Source organism: Bos grunniens, chromosome X, assembly GCF_055505025.1.
Source record: "Bos grunniens cultivar Pamir isolate PY7600 chromosome X, Bosgru_T2T1.0, whole genome shotgun sequence".
Lineage (NCBI taxonomy): Eukaryota > Metazoa > Chordata > Mammalia > Artiodactyla > Bovidae > Bos > Bos grunniens.
Window position 1 is genome coordinate 88,767,019 of NC_141194.1, and position 20,957 is coordinate 88,787,975.

The 20,957-nt window shown below is 35.9% G+C and overlaps 1 protein-coding gene across 3 annotated transcripts in view; it reads right to left on the minus strand.

Annotated features, from left to right (window-relative positions):
• The window catches only part of TBC1D8B (TBC1 domain family member 8B), an 84,044-nt gene that overhangs the window by 15,054 nt on the left and 48,033 nt on the right, over window positions 1-20,957 (minus strand). For all 3 annotated transcript variants that reach the window (XM_086389668.1, XM_086389669.1, XM_086389670.1), the window contains exons 8-14: window positions 20,041-20,190; window positions 19,398-19,548; window positions 16,593-16,807; window positions 6,512-6,629; window positions 5,015-5,300; window positions 4,007-4,136; window positions 3,386-3,484 (exon numbers count right to left, since the gene is read on the minus strand). In XM_086389668.1, the coding sequence (XP_086245794.1) occupies window positions 3,386-3,484; window positions 4,007-4,136; window positions 5,015-5,300; window positions 6,512-6,629; window positions 16,593-16,807; window positions 19,398-19,548; window positions 20,041-20,190 (1,149 nt within the window). The remainder of the gene's footprint in view (window positions 1-3,385; window positions 3,485-4,006; window positions 4,137-5,014; window positions 5,301-6,511; window positions 6,630-16,592; window positions 16,808-19,397; window positions 19,549-20,040; window positions 20,191-20,957) is intronic.

Genomic DNA, 20,957 nt, shown 5'->3' on the forward strand with positions numbered 1-20,957 from the left:
TGAAACTACTAAATTTGACTAAAAAGAGTCCTTCAAAAATTAACAGCAAACATCATACTTAATAAAATACTAGAGGCACTTCTATTAAATTCCAGAATGAGACAAGGAAGCTTGCTTCTACTGTTATTATTTAATACTTCTCTGAAGATTCTACCCACTACAAGAATACAAATAAAAATCTAAAAGAGGTATACATATTAGGAAGGGTCAAAACTCTTAAGCCTATAAAAGATATGCCTGTCTATTCAGAAATTCAACTGAAAAAAAATCAGAATTAATGAGAGTCAGTAACACAGTCATTAAAAAAAAGCAACATGTACCAATCAATAGGTTTTATATATACTATAATAAATGAATTAGAAAATACAAAGGAAAAAAAGGTCTCATTCATATTAGTAACAAAACCATAAACTACACAGGAGACAAACCCAACAATAAATGTGTAAGATCTATATGATAAAAATAACAAAATTTTACACTAAAGGACATTTAAAAAGACATAATTCAAATGGATTTTAAAAAGGGCTTCCCTGGTGGCTCACTGGTGAAGAATCTGCCTGCCAATGCAGGAGACGCAAGAGACAAGAGTTCTATCCCTGGGTCGAGAAGATCCCCTGGAATAGGAAATGGCAACCCACTCCAGTATTCTTGCCTGGAAAATTCCATGGGCAGAGGAGCCTGGGGGGGCTACAGTCCATGGGGCCACAAAGAGTCAAACATGACTGAGTGACTAAGCACATACCAGATTTCAAAATGGATTATAAAGCCACAATAATTAACAGTGTGGTGTTATAGGGAAAAAAAGAAACTCCAGAAATAAATCCATGTATGTATATAAGTATTTAGCATATGAAAAAGGCAGAGTATAGAAAGGATGGACTATTTAATAAATGGTATTCAAAAAATTGATTGTTTCAGCTGGAAAAAATACTATTAGAATCCTGTATCACACTATTAACAAAATGTATACTTTAGGTGTATTAAAGATCTAAATGTTTAAAAAAAAAAAAAAGCAATACCAGTATTAAAAGCTAGTATGAGAAACTGTGTTTATAAATTATATAATTTTATATGGGGAAGGCATTGCTAAGTTTGACATGAAACCCACACAATATGAAGAAAGAGATTTGACTACATAAAATTATGAAACTTACACACCCTGAAATACATCATAAAAAATTTAAGAAAAAAGATTGGGGGGAAATATTAGCCACAAATATAACTGACAAAGAATTAACACCACTAATATTTTTTAGTAACTAGTGGGAATGTGGGGAAAAGGGCATTTTTACATACTGTCAGTGGGATTATAATTTGATACAAATCTTTTACAAGACAACTTAGCAGGACTTGTCAATTTTTAAATGGGCACACCCTTTGACCCAGCTGCCGCTTCCAAGAATCCACCTTACAGAAATATTTTTACAAATGTGTAAGATTAGAAATACAGTTGACCCTTGAACAACATGGGGGTTAAGGGTGCTGACCTTCCACACAGTCAAAAATCTGCATATAGAGCTTCCCAGGTGGCTCAGGGGTAAGGAATACACCTGCCAATGCAGGAGACACAGGTTTGATCCCTGATCCGGGAAGATCCCACATGTTAAGAACAACTAGGCCCGTGTGCTGCAACTACTTAGCCTGTGCTCTAGAGCCCAGTAACTGCAACTTCTTAGCCCACGTGCCACAACTACTAAAACTTGAAAGCCCTAGAGCCCATGCTCCACAAGAGAAGCCACTGCAATGAAAAGCCCACACACCACAACTAGAAAAAGCTCACACACAGCAACAAAGACCTAGTAGAGTCAAAAATGAATAAATAAAAAAAATCTGCAGATAACTTTATAGTTGGCCCTTCACATCCATGATTCTGCATCTGCAGATTCAACCAACCATGGATCCTATAGTACTAAAGTACGTGTTCATTGAAAAAAACCCACATGTAGGTGAATCTGCACAGTTCAAACCCATGTGATTTAAATAAGGTATTACTTGTAAGAGCAAAAAATAAAATAAAATGAAAGGGGGGTATACATATTAAATGCATATCAACAAGGAATAGTTAAGTCAAGTATAGCATATCCATACTGTGGTATACTATTCAGCACATTAAGAAAAGTGAGTTATACAATGATATGCAATGACTGTGATATATTTCTGAGTGAAAAAAGTAAGTTACAGAACATGCAACTAAATGCTATCTCATTTAGAAAGCTATATTGTCCCTCTCACCCCTTCCTTACACACATAGACATGTATGTCTATAGATATTTAGAAAAAAGATCTGGAAGGATACATGCCAAATCATTTTAAATGTTGATTACTCCTAGAGTAGGTAAGTTCTACTTTTTTACATTTCTATATGTTTGAATTATACATATTGAGTATATATTCAGAAATGTTAATTTTCCCAGATTTGTATATCTGATGACTTAACCTTTAAGCAAGTAGGTTTACATAAACAATATATTCTCATGATAAAAGCTTGAACAGTACAGAAGATTCATGTGCATGTGTGCATGTTCAGTTGCTAAGCCATGACTGACTCTTTGCAATCCCATGGACTGTAGCCCACCAGGCTCCTCTCATTCAGGTGTGTGCATGTTCAATTGCTAAGTCGTGTCCGACTCTTTGTGACCCCATGGTCTGTAACCCACCAGACTCCTCTGTCCATGGAACTTTCCAGGCAAGAATACTGGAGTGGGTTGCCATGTCCTCCTACTCCAGAAGAATTCTTTCAACAAAGTAAAACGCTCCCTCTTTCAACCAGCAATCTATTAATCCCACTCACTAGAGGCAATCAATATTAACAGCTTCTAATGTAGTCATCCAAATATTAAAAAAAGTACTTAAAACACATTGTTTCATACCTTTTTGGGGGGGGGGGGGTTTAAACATTCTTTATTTTATCATCCATCAATTCCTAAGGACAGTTTAGGGTGACTTTCTCTCGTGGTGTTTGTATTTTAACAAATGGAACTGTTTAAGTCAAACAAATTAGTCTCTCATGGTTTGTTTTATACCTTTTATACTTTATCTTGAGTAAACAAGGATAATAATATATATTAGCAACCTAGACTATTATGTAGGTCAGCTGTTCTTGATATAGTACATCACAAATATGTTATGCTTAAATGCCAACATCATAGCATTCAATATTAAAGGTCAAATAATACAAAACATATTGGAGAAACCAATATGTTTCAACCAGAAGAAAATCACGTATTTCCTCTCAAAAAATTTACAGTAAGCTAAGCTGTGACAAGACTCTAGCTCAAATGTATAGTTATTCTATTTTCTTCACATGAAATGATAATTTTTTAAAAGAAGTTGATGAAAAAAAAATGTTATTCCAATTGGTTTGCCCCATTTGGTGGATACTTACCACATTCTGCTTTGTCGTTTCCTCTAGGGTCTGTATCACATACAACCTGTTTCGACAGCGCATGCTGTGTATATTTTCATAGCGAATATTACCATATTTCTGTAAGAAATATGATTTCAGTGGATACTCATTCATAATAAATACCCACTTCTCTTACAGTTGAATTTCATCAGATTCAATTCTCAGAGGCTTTGGTTCTATTTCTAGTTATTTTCCCAACTTGTTCAGTGATTATGCAAATTTTCACCTCCCACATTTCAGTTTTTCTATATATTCACAGGAGAGCATTCCATCTACTATGCGCCTAGACTAAGTACAAGAACATTGGTAAAATTCTTAGGCTCTAAGAAGAGAATATTTTTCACCTTTAAATATAGTGATGAATATTTGTGAAATCATGTGAGTAGTTCATTTAATGAAAAGCAAACTGAAGCAGAGGAAGCTATATAACTGAGGAACAGTTCACAGAACTCATTTTTAAAGTGAAGTCAGATTTTAAGTTACTACATCTTTACTTGTATTATTATCTTACTCTCAATATACTACTCTAGAGATATAGCTATAGTATCTATCATTTTAAATACGCTATTTAATTATATTTATGGAATAAGAAAAACTTACCTCATTAGATTCTCTAATCAAATCTGTAATATCCACTCTAATCTGACTGCTTTTTTCATCACTTACATTTGAACCCTGCTGCACACTTGAAGGCAGTGGGCTATCCTTATTAGTGACATTGTTGAAGAACCTATCCAAAAGTGACAGTAATACAGAATTAGTAGAAGTATGCAGAAAAATGACAACTAATTTCTCCCTAGTTAGTCAAAGGTTAATTTCAACTGAGAGGACAAGGGACAGTTTGACGAAGAAGTAGAATTTAAAGATGGTTGGAAATTAGGAGGACATGGGAGTGAGAGATGGGATGGTGATGAAAAGACTTCAGAGGTAGACTTACTAGGATGGAATTTAGGGCATGTAGAAGCATTTAAGGAGAAATAATTTAAGAAGGATACACTGAAGCCTTAACATTGAGAGTTCTAAATGCCAGAGTGAGGTGTTTATACTTTATTCTGTACATAAATGGGATCTGATACATCACTACAACAGTTACCCAAATATTCATATATTCATTCATTTAACATATACACAGTGTATACATACACACACACATCTCCATATATGTGCTTTAATACAAAATAGAATTCACAGAAAAGGTACCAGGAAAATAAAGCTCAGCCTATGCAATTGAAAATACCTAAAAACCAGAACAATTTCCCCCACTGTATATTTAATATTATCAACCAACTTTCCCCCCTCAAATTACTCTTACACACTTTATAGCTCAAACAGGGACTATGAAAGTCTCAGCATATTGAATCAACAATATTAGTGTACATGTGTATATAACCTAGCAGTTTCCTTCAAACTGACTTTTGTTATATTCTATTTGGAAACAGAGGGGTGGACTTTAGGACTAGCTTTTTCATTCAACTAGCTAGCTTTGTGACTTCGGGCCAATTATTTAATGTTTCTAGGGATCAGTTTCTTCACCTATAAAATAAAGGGCTTGAGCAACATAATCTCTAAGGGGCTCTCCATATTTAAATGTTATGGTTCTCACATTACCTATTTAAAGCTGTCACGGCTTCAGCATCATCTTTACATGCCAGCAGTTTGTCTAAGTTATAGTCAAGTATTGCCAAACCTAGTTGTAAAATGGCCTTTATTCCATCATAGAAGAAACAGTCCACCACATTCACTGCACTTTCAATGGGTAGCACACTAATAAAAAGTGTGAGGAACCATGAGAGAGAAACTGAGGAAAAGAATGTCATATCAGTCATATGTTCAGTCAGCTGGGGAAGGTGATCTCTGATAAGTTCTTCAAAGACTGCCTGATCCACCAAGGCACCTGAAGAACATAAAAAGAAATTTAAAAATGAACACCTTTCAAAAGGACTTGTTTTCAATACCTTCCCACTACTATTAGTAGGCTGATATACCTCATTTCTTTTCCTTAAATTATGAACTTCTTCAGTGCCTTTTCTGTATTTCACACATCTCTTTATCTGATAGCAGTATCATGCATAAAGAAGGACTTGAGAAACTCAATTTATATTCATTTGACAGTTACTTATAGAATCTTTATTATGTCCAGAAACCTGTACTAGGTGCTATAAGAGATATACCAATTAAAATGTTCTTATCCTCAGAGAGTTTAATCTCTAATAGAACTTAAGATAAATACACAAATAACTATAACACAAGATAATATAATCAGTGACCTAGCCATGATACACCCAATCCAGTGTTCTTGCCTGGAGAATCCCAGGGAAGGGAGAGCCTGGTGGGCTGCCATCTATGGGGTCGCACAGAGTCAGACACAACTGAAGCGACTTAGCAGCAGCAGCAGCAGCCATGATACAGAAGGCTTAGTCAAAGTTGCTAGTTGTGTTTGACTCTTTGCGACCCCATGGACTATACAGTCCATGGGATTCTCTAGGCCAAAATACTGGAGTTGGTAGCCTTTCCATTCTCCAGAGGATCTTTCCATCTCAGGGATCGAAACCCAGTCTTTTGAATTGCAGGCAGATTCTTTACAAATTGAGCCACAAGGGAAGCAAACAGAAGGCTTATGAAGGTACAAAGGAAAGACCACCTATGGTTTTATAGTAAGGGATCACAGATCTATAAATATTTGATGACTGAAGAAAATATTATATAATTAACAAACTAAGAACTTGATCCCTCTTTCCAAGCTTGCATATTTCTATAAAATTCATAAAAATGTGGAGATTTTAAGCTGATTAAAATCTCGTTCAAGAAACTTAACAATAGTAAACTTAAAACTTTGATTGTATAAAGAAACAGGCCAGGTACTTTCTTTTTAAAAAGCAATATATTAAGCAATCTTTCCAATCATATGTCGAGTGCAAAAAGCTCTTCTCTTGAGCATGTCAGTGAATGTGGTATCTTGATATTGCTTACATTTTATACATTTCAAAAACTTAATTGATCAGTTCTTCCATTTGATAGGTAACTGAATAGACAAGAGGCCTATAAATTCTTTAGAAAAGAAATATGTGTTTGTATATGAATACATGTGTGTGTGCTTTTTTTTACCAATGATTCGACGATTAAAATAATCAGGTAGCATTCGTTCACATACAGCAACCAGAAGCCAAAAAGCCTCTTCCTCTTTTGCATACAGAAGCAACACTGAAGTCAAAATATTCATTGCCTAAAATTCATAGAAAAATAAAACATAAATGTTGCTTGTGTAATCATTACATCTCTTCTTCAAATATAGTAGTTTTCAGCAGTAACAACAACTATGAGAGTAATCATAATGGAAACATGAAAACTCTGAGCCAGTCCAAAGCAAAACAAGTTGAAGTCAGTCTATCATTTGCTAATCAGTTATTTTACACGGTAAATTCCAGGAAAATGAAATAGTAATATCATGAACATAGAACACAGTTAAGTAAAACTTCTGTAATTTAGACTAATTTCAATGAGTAAAAAGTATAAATTATCACAAGTCTTAAAAAATACATACTTTCTCAGATCATTGTCAAATTCAGACTGAAATTGAAGAAAGTAGGGAAAACCACTAGATCATTCAGGTATGACCTAAATCAAATCCCTTACAGTTATACAGTGGAAGTGAGAAATAGATTCAAGGGATTAGATCTGATAGACAGAGTGCCTGAAGAACTATGGATGGAGATTTGTGATATTGTTCAGGAGACAGGGCTCAAGACCATCCCCAAGAAAAAGAAATGCAAAAAAGCAAAATGGTTGTCTGAGGAGGCCTTACAAATAGCTGTGAAAAGAAGAGAAACAAAAAGCAAAGGAGAAAAGGAAAGATATACCCATTTGAATGCAGAGTTCCAAAGAATAGCAAGGAGAGAGAAGAAAGCCTTCCTCATTGATCAATGCAAATAAATAGAGGAAAACAATAGAATGGTAAAGACTAGAAATCTTTTCAAGAAAATTAGAGATACCAAGGGAACATTTCATGCAAAGATAGACACAATAAAGGACAGAAATGGTATGGACCTAACAGAAGCAGAAGATATTAAGAAGAGGTGGCAAGAATACACAGAAGAACTATACAAAAAAGATCTTCATGACCCAGATAATCATGATGGCATGATTGCTCACCTAGAATCAGACACCCTGGAATGCGAAGTCAAGTGGGCCTTAGGAAGCATCATTATGAACAAAGCTAATGGAGATGATGGAATTCCAGCTGAGCTATTTCAGATCCTAGAAGATGATGCTGTGAAAGTGCTGCATTCAATATGCCAGCAAATTTGGAAAACTCAGCAGTGGCCACAGGACTGTGAAAGGTGTTTTCATTCCAATCCCAAAGAAAGGTAATGCCAAAGAATGCTCAAACTACAGCACAATTGCACTCACCTCACACACTAGCAAAGTAATGCTCAAAATTCTCCAAGCCAGGCTTCAACAGTATGTGAACAGTGAACTTCCAGATGTTCAAGCTGGACTTAGCAAAGGCAGAGGAACCAAAGATCAAATTGCCACTATCCATTGGATCACAGAAAAAGGAAGGGAATTTCAGAAAAACATCTAGTTCTGCTTCATTGACTATGCTAAAGCCTCTGACTATGTGGATTACAACAAACTGTGGAAAATTTTTCAAGAAAATCCTTCAAAATTCTTCACCTGACTGCCTCTTGAGAAATCTGTATGCAGGTCAGGAAGCAACAGTTAGAACTAGACATGGAACAACAGACTGGTTCCAACTTGGGAAAGGAGTACGTCAAGGCAGTATATTGTCACCCTGCTTATTTAACTTATATGCAGAGTACATCATGAGAAATGCTGGGCTGGATGAAGCACAAGCTGGAATCAAGATTGCCAGGAGAAATATCAATAACCTCAGATATGCAGATGACACTACCCTTGTGGCAGAAAGTGAAGAACTAAAGAGCCTCTTGATGAAAATGAAAGAGAAAAGTGAAAAGGTTGGCTTAAAACTCAACATTCAAAAAACGAAGATCATGGCATCTGGTTCCATCACTTCATGGCAAATAGAAGGGGAAGCAATGGAAACAGTAACAGACTTTATTTTCTTGGGCTCCAAAATCACTGTAGATGGTGATTGCAGCCATGAAATTAAAAGACACTTACTCCTTGGGAGAAAAGTTATGACCAAACTAGACAGCATATGAAAAAGCAGAGACATTACTTTGCGAACAAAGGTCCGTCTAGTCAAGGCTATGGTTTTTCCAGTAGTCATGTATGGATGTGACAGTTGGACTATAAAGAAAGCTGAGAGCTGAAAAATTGATGCTTTTGAACTATGGTGTAGGAGAAGACTCTTGAGAGTCCCTTGGACTGCAAGGAGATCCAACCAGTCTATCCTAAAGGAAATCAGTCCTGAATATTCACTGGAAGGGCTGATGTTGAAGCTGAAACTCCAGTACTTTGGCCACCTGATGCGAAGAACTGACTCATTGGAAAAGACCCTGATGCTGGGAAAGATTGAAGGCGGGAGGAGAGGGAATGACAGAAGATGAGATGGTTGGATGGCATCACCGACTCAATGGACATAAGTTTGGGTGAACTCCAGGAGTTGTTGATGGACAGGGATGCTTGGCATGCTGCAATTCATGGGGTTGCAAAGAGTTGGACATGACTGAGCAACTGAACTGAACTGAACTGAGGACAGATTGGAAAAAACAAACCTCATCTGTATTTTCATCTACCCACAAGGTAACATCTCTTAAATGTCATTCTCAGTTGTGTCTAAAACTAAATTTTCTTTCTTCTATTAAATAGCATTTTCTTTGCTACCTTAATTTTGATCATGCCAGAAACCCTTTATCTACCACGTCCAATTTGTCTTCACATCCTAGAGTTTCTTCTTATAAGAAGTCTTTTATTTTTATGTATTTATTTTTCTGGCTGCACCACATGGCATGTGGGATCTATCTTCCCCCATAAGGTACTGAACCTGTGCCCCCTGCAGTTGGACTGCAGAGCTCTAACCACTGGACAACCAGGGAATTCCTAAAATGTCTTTTAAATTTGCTTTAACCTCTCCATTCTCACTACCACCCTAACTTTCTCCTTCTTCTAATCTATCTTCCATACTAATGTCAGATCATTACTTTTATATAACATTTGGTCATAGCCCCTATTATAAAGGCAATATAATGTATAGAATCTGGAAAGAATGGAAAGGTGTGAAGAAAATCAAACCTCTTGCATCCTACCTAGCCAGAGATCACCACTGTTAATGAGTTGATGTACTTTTTTCTGTGTTTCTTTTCCCCCTTCTAAAATTTAGACCAAACTGTGTATTAAAGTTTGTTTTTTTTTTTCACTTAACATAGATTTTCAATGCCATCAAATCATCAAATAGCTCTTCTAAAATAGTATTTTAATGACTGTAAAAAATCTAGTAAGTGTAATATACTATAAATGATTTAGCCATTCTACTATTATTGGACATCTAGGCTGATTTCAGCATTTCAGTATTATATATAACACTGTTAATGAATATCTCTGTATGTAAATCTTCATCCAAGTGGTTTACTATTTTCTCAGTAAAGATACATAGAAATTAAATTATTTGGTCAATTAATATTATTTTTAAATGACTTGATATTACTGCCAAATTGTATTCCAGAAAGACTGTACCAATTTATATTCCTGACTTACAGTATTTGAATGTTTACTTCCCTGTGCCTTTGCCAATACTAAGAACTGTGACAATTATAATTGTCTTTGCTGATTTGATAGTGAAAATAGTATGTCCTGGTTTGAATTTGACTTTCTTTGAGATTGAACCTTCTTTTTTAAACTTTATTATCTGTATTTTTTTCTGTGACTATCTTTTCATGTCCATTGCTCATTTTTATAACAATACTTTTCTTATAGATTTGTATATTAAGTATATCAATCTTTGTCAGATCTGGAGCAATATCTGACTTCAAGTTCAGTTTTCACTCCATCACTTTCCTGTTCAAGAAGCCATAATGGGAGCAGCATCAGTGAAAATGGCAGAGTAAGGCCCTCTGAAAAAAGCTTTCCTCAGTAAAAGTAGTAAGAACACTAGCAAAAATCATCAAAATCAATTTTTCAGAACTTTGAAAGTTCACCAAAAACTTACAGCAAGTCAGGAAGCATTAGTTAATAAAATGGCTGAATCTCAGTAAAAACAGTGAACCCTGTGGCATTTTAAATTGTCCAAGTCCCACCCCTCCTGAGCTTCACAGAAGCCTGAAAAACCAACACTCAGGAATCATGGTGAAAAGCAGCACCTAGCAGCCATGGGAGGAAACAGAATGGGGCTCAAGTGCCTCCAACATCCCATTCCCAGTGAACTGTCAGTATTTGACCTATCTGGTCATTCCTTAGAAAACTGCACTCACAAGGCTGTCTTTATTTGACCCAACACAGAGCTTACCCAAGGCAAACAGCCTTTCCTTGAAAAAATCAGAAGCAGTTGTTGAACATGTGGTTTCCTGAGGTAATGGTAACAACTGGGCCAAACAACAGGCTAATAAGGGGTGAAAATGAAAAGCTGGAGAATGAGACATCCATGGGGGGCTTTGGAAAGCGCTAATTTATTCCTGGGAATCTAGAAGGCCAAGTGCATGATACGGTTTTATGCCTGCCCACAGCTGTAGGCACATTCAGGAAAGAACAGAAAAAGCTCTAAGCTCTTATCTCTGGCTAATCTTGAGGCTCTGCACAAACAGGAAGTGATAGAGAATAGAAAAAAATAGGGAAAACTCAACAAAATCAAAAGCTGGTTCTTTAGAAAGATTTAAAAACCTGAAACACCTTTAGGTAACCTAACCAAAAAGACAAAAAATAGAAAGACTGACTCAAATTAAAATCAAGAAATAGAGAACATTACTACCAATGTTAACAGAAATAAAAAGGATTATTAAGGGAATACAAGGAATAACTCTATGCTAACAAATCAGACAACCTAGATAAAATGGACAATTTCCTAGAAAAACCAAGACCAACTCAAGAAGAAACAGAAAAATCTGACAACACTTATTACAAGTAAAGATATTGAACTAATAATAAAAAAAAAATTTCTACAAAAAAACTCTAGGAACAGATAGTTTCATTGGCCAATTCTATCACAATTTAAAGAAGAATTAACACCAAATGGGAGGGCAAGAAACATTACCAAGCTCATTCTTTGATGTGCGTACATGCATGCTAAGTCACTTCAGTCATGTTTGACTCTTTGCAACCCAATGGACTATAGCCTGTCAGGTTCCTCTGTCCATGGGCATTCTCCAGGCAAGAATATTGGAGTGGGTTGCCAATCTTTTCTCCAGGGGATCTTCCTGACCCTGGGATCAAACCTGCCATCTCTTATGTCTCCTGCATTGGCAGGTTGGTTCTTTACCACTAGTCGCCACCTGGGAAGCCCAATTCTTTTGACACCCTGACACACCCTGACACTAAAACCAGACAAAGACATCACAAGAAAATTATCAATACATTTTATGAATATAAATGCAAAAATCTCCAACAAAATACTAGAAAATCGAACACAATAGCCTATAAAAAAGGACTACACATAATGACCCAGTAAGATTTATCCTGGCAATACAAGTGTGGTGAAACATGACAACAAAAGTAATACACGATGTAAAAAATTAACAATTGGAAACTTCAATTAAATAATTTGGAGACCAGAAGGGGGTGCTCTCATGCCCTGCAACTACAGCAGAGACTAACAGGAAGAAGACTTTTCTTTCCTGACAAGGCCAATGCAAAGCTATGGACTCTTAGTTTACTATAGCCCTTCCAACTTCCTTTTCTTCTCTATAAAAGTTTTCTCCTCCCCCTGGCATGAGGGGACTTGCCAATGGCTCACCATGGTTGTAGACCCCAAACTGCCAATTCTCTGCTCATCCTAAATAAACCCATCTCTGCTGAAGAAATATCTGGTGGTCTATTTGTTTCAGGTCAACAATGATATTACTAAAATAAAGGGGGAAAGTCACATGATTATCTCAACAGACACAGAAATCCACTACTTAAAATCCACTACCCTTTCATGATAAAGACACTTAATGAGCTAGGAATATAAGGGAACTTCCACAACATGATAAACATAATCTATAAAACGCCCACATCAAACATCTACTTAATGATGAAAGACTGATTGCTTCCTTTTAAGATAAATAACAAGAAAGGAATACGCATTCTCACCACTTTTCTTTAACATTGTACCTGAAGGTTATAGCCAAGTCAACCAGGCAAGAAAAAAAGGGAAAAAGACATCCAGGTTGGAATGGAAGAAGTAAAAATATTCACTATTCAGATTCCATGATCTTGTATACAGAAAATCCTAAGTAAGGAATCCACAAAAGAAAAAAAAAAGACTCTACTAGAACTAATAAGCTCAGCAAGATTACAGGATACAAAATCAATATATACAAAAATCAATTGTATTTCTATATAGTGGCAAATGAGCAATCCAAAAATAAAATCAAGAAAACAATTCCATTTATTGTAATGTCAAAAAGAATAAAAAATTTAGAAATAAAATTAACAAAGGAAGTAAGAATCTAGAGCCTTCCACATAGGAAACTACAAAACAACCTTGAATAAAATCTAAAAAGAATTAAATGGGAAAAGAAAAAAATCCTGTGTTCTGGTTAGAAGACCAGGATTTTTTTTTGCTTTCTTCAGAAATTGTCAAACGGATCCTAAAATTCGTAAGGAAATGCAAGAGATGTAAAAAAGCCAAAATAATTTTTGGAAAAATAGTTAAAGGACTCAAATTTCCCCATTTCAAAAGTTACTACGCAGCTGCAATAAAAAAGACAGTGTGATATTGGCATAAGAACAGAAACATAAATCAATAGAACAGAATTTTGAGTCAAGAAATAAGCCCTAACATTTATAGTCAATTGATTTTCAGCAGGGTGTCAAGGCAATTCAGTGAGTAAAAGATTGTTTTTTTTTCAACAAATTGCACTGGGACAACTGGCTATTCACAAGTAAAAGAATGAAGCTGAACCTTTTCTATACACTACACATGAAAATTAACACAAAAGGGTCCAGAAACCTAAATTTAAGCATTAAAACTATAAAACCCTTAGAAGAAAACATAGGAATAAATCTTTTTAACCTTGGCTTAGACAATGGCTTCTTAGATATGACATCAAAAGCACACACAACAAAAGAAAAACATAAAAATAAATAATAAAACTTTGGTACTTCAAAGAGTACCATTAAGAAAATGAACAATCCATGGAATAGAAGAAAAAATTGCAACTACTATATTTGATAAAGGATTAGTATCCAAAATATATAAAGAATCATTACAACTCAACAATAACAAGATAAACAAAATTTAAAGATGATAAAGAAGAGATAAAGCCAGTCAGCCAGCCATAATGAGTTGGTATTGTTCACCTGGGTTTTTGATAACAAGCAATAAAACCTGCTTACCATATTAAATTCAAACTTTTCCCAAACTTAAAAGATTCACCACGATCTTGCTTCACACAAACTTACTTACTTCTTGAGTCCAACATGAACCTAGCCAGTTTGACCCCCATGGCCAACTTATTTTCACCTGAATAATAGTGCTCATAGTGTTACCTAACTCAGTAACTTTCCTTTGGCCCTCCAAGTTTCTAACTTTGCTTTCATTTTTTAGAAGTAAAAAACCGAGTAATGCCTACTTTGAAGCTGCCTCTAAACTACTGCATACAGATAATATCTCAGGCTTTGTGAGTGTAAGCTCTTTGAGAAAAGAAGCATTATGCTTCTTTTTTACCTTTCAGGGACCCTAAAACAGGCTAAATACTTGTCATTTAGATGGTCCATTCACTTAAATTACTTTTCAAACTTTCCTCTCTATTGATAAGTTTCAATGGATAGATAGGATTGATATGTAGTCATAATGGTTTGTTGTTGTTGTTGTTGTTGTTTAGTCGATAAATTGTGTCCAAATCTTTTGCGCCCCCATGTACTACAGCCCACCATGCTCCTGTATTCATGGGATTTCCCAGGCAAAAATACAGGAGTGGGATGCCATTTCCTTTTTCAGAGGATCTTCCCAATCCAAGGACTGAACTTATGTCTTACAAACTGGCAGGTGGATTCTTGACCACTGAGCTACTCTGAACATACGAGTATGTACTGATTCAAATTTTCTTTTGGTTTCTTCACAGAACTATCTAGCCTCTTGCTTCAATCTTTAGTAGCTGCTCTCAAGGCATGTTTCCTTAAGTTCCTTTCCTACGTTGATGTCCTCTTTCTGAGAATCATCTCTTCTTTTTTTCATCCTCCTCAGCTTATTTTGTAGGCTTCTTCAGGTGGACTCAGTGGTAAAGAATCCACCTGCCAATTCAGGAGACACTGGAGACACGTGTTCAATCCCTGGGTCAGGAAGATCCCCTGGAGGAGAGGGCATGGCAACCCACTCCAGTATTCTTGCCTGGAGAATTCCATGGACAGAGGAGCCTGATGGGCTACAATCCATGGGGTTGCAAAGAGTCAGACACAACTGAGTACACAAGCAGGCACACAACTTATTTTATAAAATCATACATTCCAGTAGCTTCTTAAGAAAGGATACATGGAATAAGAATATTTTAAATGCTTGCATTTGACATCTAATTGACCATTTGATTAAATATAGAATACCAAGTTAAAGATTTTTTCCTCAAGATTTAAAGGCATCATTTCACTGTTTACTACCTTAAGAGTTACTGCTGAGGAGTCTGGTGACATTCTAATTTTGTTTCCTTTCTGGTGATGTATTTCTCCCTTCTCTGGGAAGTTTAAAGATTTTCACTTTAAAAAGTTTAAAGATTTTTTCACTTTTGGAATTCTCAAATTTCACAGAGATGTAACTTGGTCCATTTCCATTCATTGTGATGAGTACTGGATGAGCCTTCATTATAAATAAATGTGTGGCTAAGAGTGCTAGCTAGTCACCATAATCCAGTCTCCCTTTCTCCCATAGTATCTGGATGTACGTGCGTGTAATCATGCTGAATTTTTGCAGACTTCTTTATAAATATGTGTTGCCTGAGACCTCCAAGATCCTCCAATAATATGTGGGCCTGGTCAAAATAATTTCCCATAATTGTTTCTCTATGCTGTCTCCCTTCTTCCTGTGAGTAGTAATGGCAATGAAAGAGGACTGTGGAAGGCATGTTTTGAAGATGACAGAGCCTGTTGTCATCCTATACCTCTGAATAATCACATGGAGTAGAGCTACCTACTGACCTGAAAACTTGCTCTGTTAAAGAAACTGTTTAATCCTTTAAGTAAACTTCTGTGTTTGAGCAATTATCTGTTTGAAATTATTGGTTAGCAGTCAAGCATACCCTTTAGTGTCCTCCTAAAGGATTTTTTTCAATGATTCCTCCACTGTCTACAAAGTAAAATCAAACTCCTGACTTATCCCAATCTACCTTATTGATCCCTCCTCCACCGCCCAATTGCCCAGTTACTTCATTTCATTAACTATACACTTCTACTAAATAGAACATCTGTCCGTTAGTCACTCAGTCGTGCCCAACTCTTTGTGACCCCATGGACTGCAGCCCACCAGGCTCCTTGGTCCATGGGATTTTCCAGGCAAGGATACTGGAAGGGTTTGCCATTTCTTTCTCCAAAACAGAACATGGTCCTACATATATTCCATATTTACCTCTATCTGTGCCTGGTTACACTGATTCCTTCATCTAGAATGGTCTTTCATTCCTTCTCCATATATCCAAAATTCACGGATTTCAAGACCTACAAGTGCCACTTTTTCCATGAAGTCTTTTCTGTTCCTTCAACTTATTCCTTTTATGAATCCTGGTGAGACTTAATATTCTCTAATAAACTGTCTCATTTGTTTTTCATTTGCCAATGAATCTGTTTTAATACCTGCCAGTCCATATATTTTTAAGGGGAGGATTCTTATCTGATTCAGCTTTATGTAGTCCTGAGTACCCAGCACAGTATCTTTCACAGAGCAGGAATTCAATAAATATTTGTTAAACATAAAAGAGAAATGAAATAATAGAATATCAATTCTAAATATTTCTACTACCATTCTTAGATTAATAATATCCACTATCAATCGCAGGCCAATCTCTGTTCTTATTAGTAGAGTTGGATTTGATGTGATTTTATCATTTAGAACATGTAAATAGTTGAGTTCATAATGACAGCATACCTGGCAGTATCCAATTTTGGGATTTCTGAATGCATAAGCAGTAAGTACCCGCCTCAGAGCAGATATACCAGTGTCACTCTGAAAGGCTGGATGCTCAGGCAGGGAGCGACGCAAATCACGTTCAATTTCTTCAGTAGCCAAGTTGCAGGTCCCTAAGGACTGCTCAACCACTTCAGCATAATAGCCAGGATTAGCAGCCATGTCATTAACAGCACCTGTATAGATAATTAACATTGACACACAAAAGCAAAGGAATATAAAAAAGCTACAACTTGCATATATACATGAAGAACTGGATTGCTTTTAAATTTAGCTGTATGCTCAAGTGTTATCTGAGTACAAACAAAATGAAAAGCTTCACACTATACAGCAATCAGAGAATAAAAAGAAATTAAAGGAATCCAGATCAGAAAAGAAGTAAAGCTCTCACTGCAGATGACATGATACTAAAGATAGTATCAGAACCCTAAAGATAGTATCAGAACATTACTAGAGCTAATCAGTGAATTTAGCAAAGTTTCTGGATACAGAATCAATACACAGAAATCACTTGCATTTCTATATACTAACAATGAAAAATCAGAAAGAGAGATTAAGGAATCAATCCTATTCACCACTGCAACAAAAATAATAAAATATCTAGGAATAAACTTGTCTAAGAACCGTACATAGAAAATTATAAGACACTAATGAAAGAAATCAAAGATGACATAAACAGATATTCCATGTTCCAGGGTAGGAAGAATCTATATTGTGAAAATGACTATACTACCAAATGCAATCTACAGATGCAATGTGATTCCTATCAAATTATCAATGGCATTTTTCACAGAAATAGAACAAAAAATTTCACAATTCATATGGAAACAAAAAAGACCCCAAATAGCCAAAGCAGTCTTGAGAAAGAAGAATGGAGTTGGAATAATCAACCTTCCTGACTTCAGAATATACTACAAAGCTACAGTCATCAAGACAGTATGGTACTGGCACAAAAACAGAAACATAGACCAATGGAACAAGATAGAAAGCCCAGAAATCAACCCATGCACCTATGGGTACCTTATTTTTGACAAAGGAGGCAAGAATATACAATGGAGCAAAGACAGCCTCTTCAATAAATGGTGCTGGGAAAACTGGACAGCTACATGTTAAAGAATGAAATTAGAATACCTCCTAATACCATACGCAAAGATAAACTCAAAATGGATTCTAGACCTAAATGTAAGATCAGAAACCATAATACTCTTAGAGGAAAACAGGCAGAACACTCGATGACAAAAATCTAAGCAAGATCCTCTATAACACACCTCCTAGAGTAATGGAAATAAAAACAAAAGTAAACAAATGGGACCTGTTTAAACTTAAAAGCTTTTGCATAGCAAAAAGACAACTCTCAGAATGGGAGAAAATAATAGCAAATGAAACAACTGACAAAGGATTAATCTCCAAAATATACAAGCAGCTCATACAACTCAATACCAGAAAAACAAACAACACAATCAAAAAGTGGGAAAAAGACCTAAACAGAAATTTCTCCAAAGAAAACATACAGATGGCTAATACATGAAAAGATAATCAACATCGCTCATTATTAGAGAAATGCAAATCAAAACTACAATGAGATATCACCTCACACTGGTCAGAATGGTCATCATCAAAAAGTCTACAAGCAATAAATGCTGGAGAGGGTGTGGAGAAAAAGGGAATGTTCTTGTACTGTTGGTGGGAATGTACGTTGATACAGCCACTATGGAAGACAGTATGGAGATTCCTTAAAAAACTAGGAATAAAACTACCATACGACCCAGCAATCCCACTTCTAGGCCTATACCATGAGGAAACCAAAATTGAAAGAGACACATGTATCCCATTGTTCACTGCAGCACTACTTACAATAGCTAGAACATGGAAGCAACCTAGATGTCCATCGACAAATGAATGGATAAAGAAGCTGTGGTACATATTCACAATGGAATATTACTCAGCCATTAAAAGGAACACATTTGAGTCAGTTCTAATGAGATGGATGAACTTAGAACCTATTATACAGAGTGAAGTGAGTCAGAAAGAGAAAGATAAATACCGTATTCTAAAATATATATATATGGAATCTAGAAAAACGGTATTTAAGAATTTATTCACAGGGCAACAATGGAGAAAGAGATATAGAGAATGGTCTAATGGACATAGGGAAAGGGGAGGAGAGGGTGAAATGTATGGAAAGAGTAACATGGAAACTTACATTACCATATGTAAAATAGATAGCCAATGGGAATTTGCTGTAAGGCTCAGGAAACTCAAACAGAGACTCTGTATCAACCTAGAGGGGTGGGATGGGGAGGGAGATGGGAGGGAGTTTCAAAAGGAAGGGGATATATATATACCTATGGCTGATTCATGTTGAGGATTGACAGAAAACAGCAAAATTCTGTAAAGCAATTATCCTTCAACAAAAAATAAATTAAAAAAAAAAAAAAAAGGAAAAGCTTCACACTAAAACCTCTAACATCAGGATACCAAAGAGTAACATTTTCATGAAATGTCATTTCCCCTTAACTTTCCTCTAACACTAGAGGTTCCCATTCCATCCCTTGCAGTTAGCTATATATTGCCTCATAAACTTATCTGCTCAGGCAATGGATGTGTGCATATAAAGGTAAGTACATGTAACTATTGTACTCTCTTTGACTAGTCTGAACTCATGATGGGATGATGAGTAAGACTTTGTTCTAGCCATCTTTGTAATTATTTTTATTGGGGCATAGTTAATGTCTGTTAAATGAATAAAGTGAGTAAGTTTAATACCTGAAAAAAGCATCCAGAGCTCTCCTCTTAAGGTCTCTGGAATCCCTCTTACAACCAGATCTCGAGTCTTTTTGGTCCGAAACATGCTAACACCACGTCCACATTCTGAAAATAGAATGTTCCAGGACTGTTCCTTCATCTTTTCTTTCAACTGTAACAACAACAAAAAAATCAAAGCAATTAAACATGATGAGAAATTAACTTAATTTGAAATTAAGTTTCAAATAACTTGACAACTTTCTTCACCAAAAAACAATACCTATGGAAAATAAGAACATAGAAATTCAAAATCGGTATTCACAGATGGGCTAACCACTGGAACACTGTCATCACAAAAATCTTCTAAACCCATGTGAGCATAACAGCTTTAATTTACTATTTTAGTTCTTAGCTAAACTCACGTTAAAATCGGAAAATCAGGACACCAATCACTCCAATTAGGATTGACTGTCAGAAATCTATGCAAATAAAACCCAAGATTCAATTTTCATCTTAATTCTAGATAATAGTCGTATTTTGTATCTGCTAGAAAATCTTTTCTAGCCCTAAAAGAAGAATTTTCAGTTGCAATACCTTCTAGTCTAATATTTTTATTTTTAATCAATTGTTTCAATCCACAAATTTAAATATTTTGTTTTCCTACCATTTTGGAATCAAGGGTCTCCAAATTCTGAGGGTGAAATACTGTCATTAAAGCTTCAGTGTTCACAGTTCTGCTGCATTCTCTCTGACATGTCAAAGACTGTACCTCAGTATCATCAGATGGGTCTATAGAATCAGAACTAACAGGAACCTGAAAAAGAAATAATGTAATTGTCCCAAATGTATGCCTAAAAGTTTCTGCAAGAGGAAAAAGTGCTAATGTTTTATCTGTCACTTAAGAACCACGATTTATATACATAATAAGTATTAATGCAATGTCTCAGAAGAACTTTGTTTTTCTATCAAAATTAGGGATGTCAACAAACCAATGTCAAGAACATCAAACTCAGGACCTTAGTGAATCAATTCCTTTATATGGGCAAACAAATACTGGCAAAATATTAAAAAGCAAAAAACAGTTCAGAACACTGGAAATTAACCAAAGGTACAGAATGAACTGAAAAGTATCAATTAAAAAAAAAAAAATTGAACCTCAGTAAGAACACCAGTCTGTTACATTTTAACTTCAAGTTATTCCCATCCTCCCTCCCTTTCAAGTTCAAAGGTATGGTAGTCATGAAAGTCAGAACTATCACAGCCAATGGATCTTTTGGAGGTTCATTAAAAGCCCCATCCCCAGAACACAGTCAATATTTTCACCGAATTAGTAGCTACCCAGAAAACTCCATTCCCAGGGTGTTGTTACCATTGGATTTGATTCTGAGCTCAGTTCAGTTCAGTTCAGTCGCTCAGTCACGTCCGACTCTTTGTGACCCCATGAATTGCAGCACGCCAGGCATCCCTGTCCATCACCAACTCCCAGAGTTCACCCAAACCCACGTCTATCGAGTCAGTGATGCCATCCAGCCATCTCATCCTCTGTCGTCCCCTTCTCCTCCTGCCCCTAATCCCTCCCAG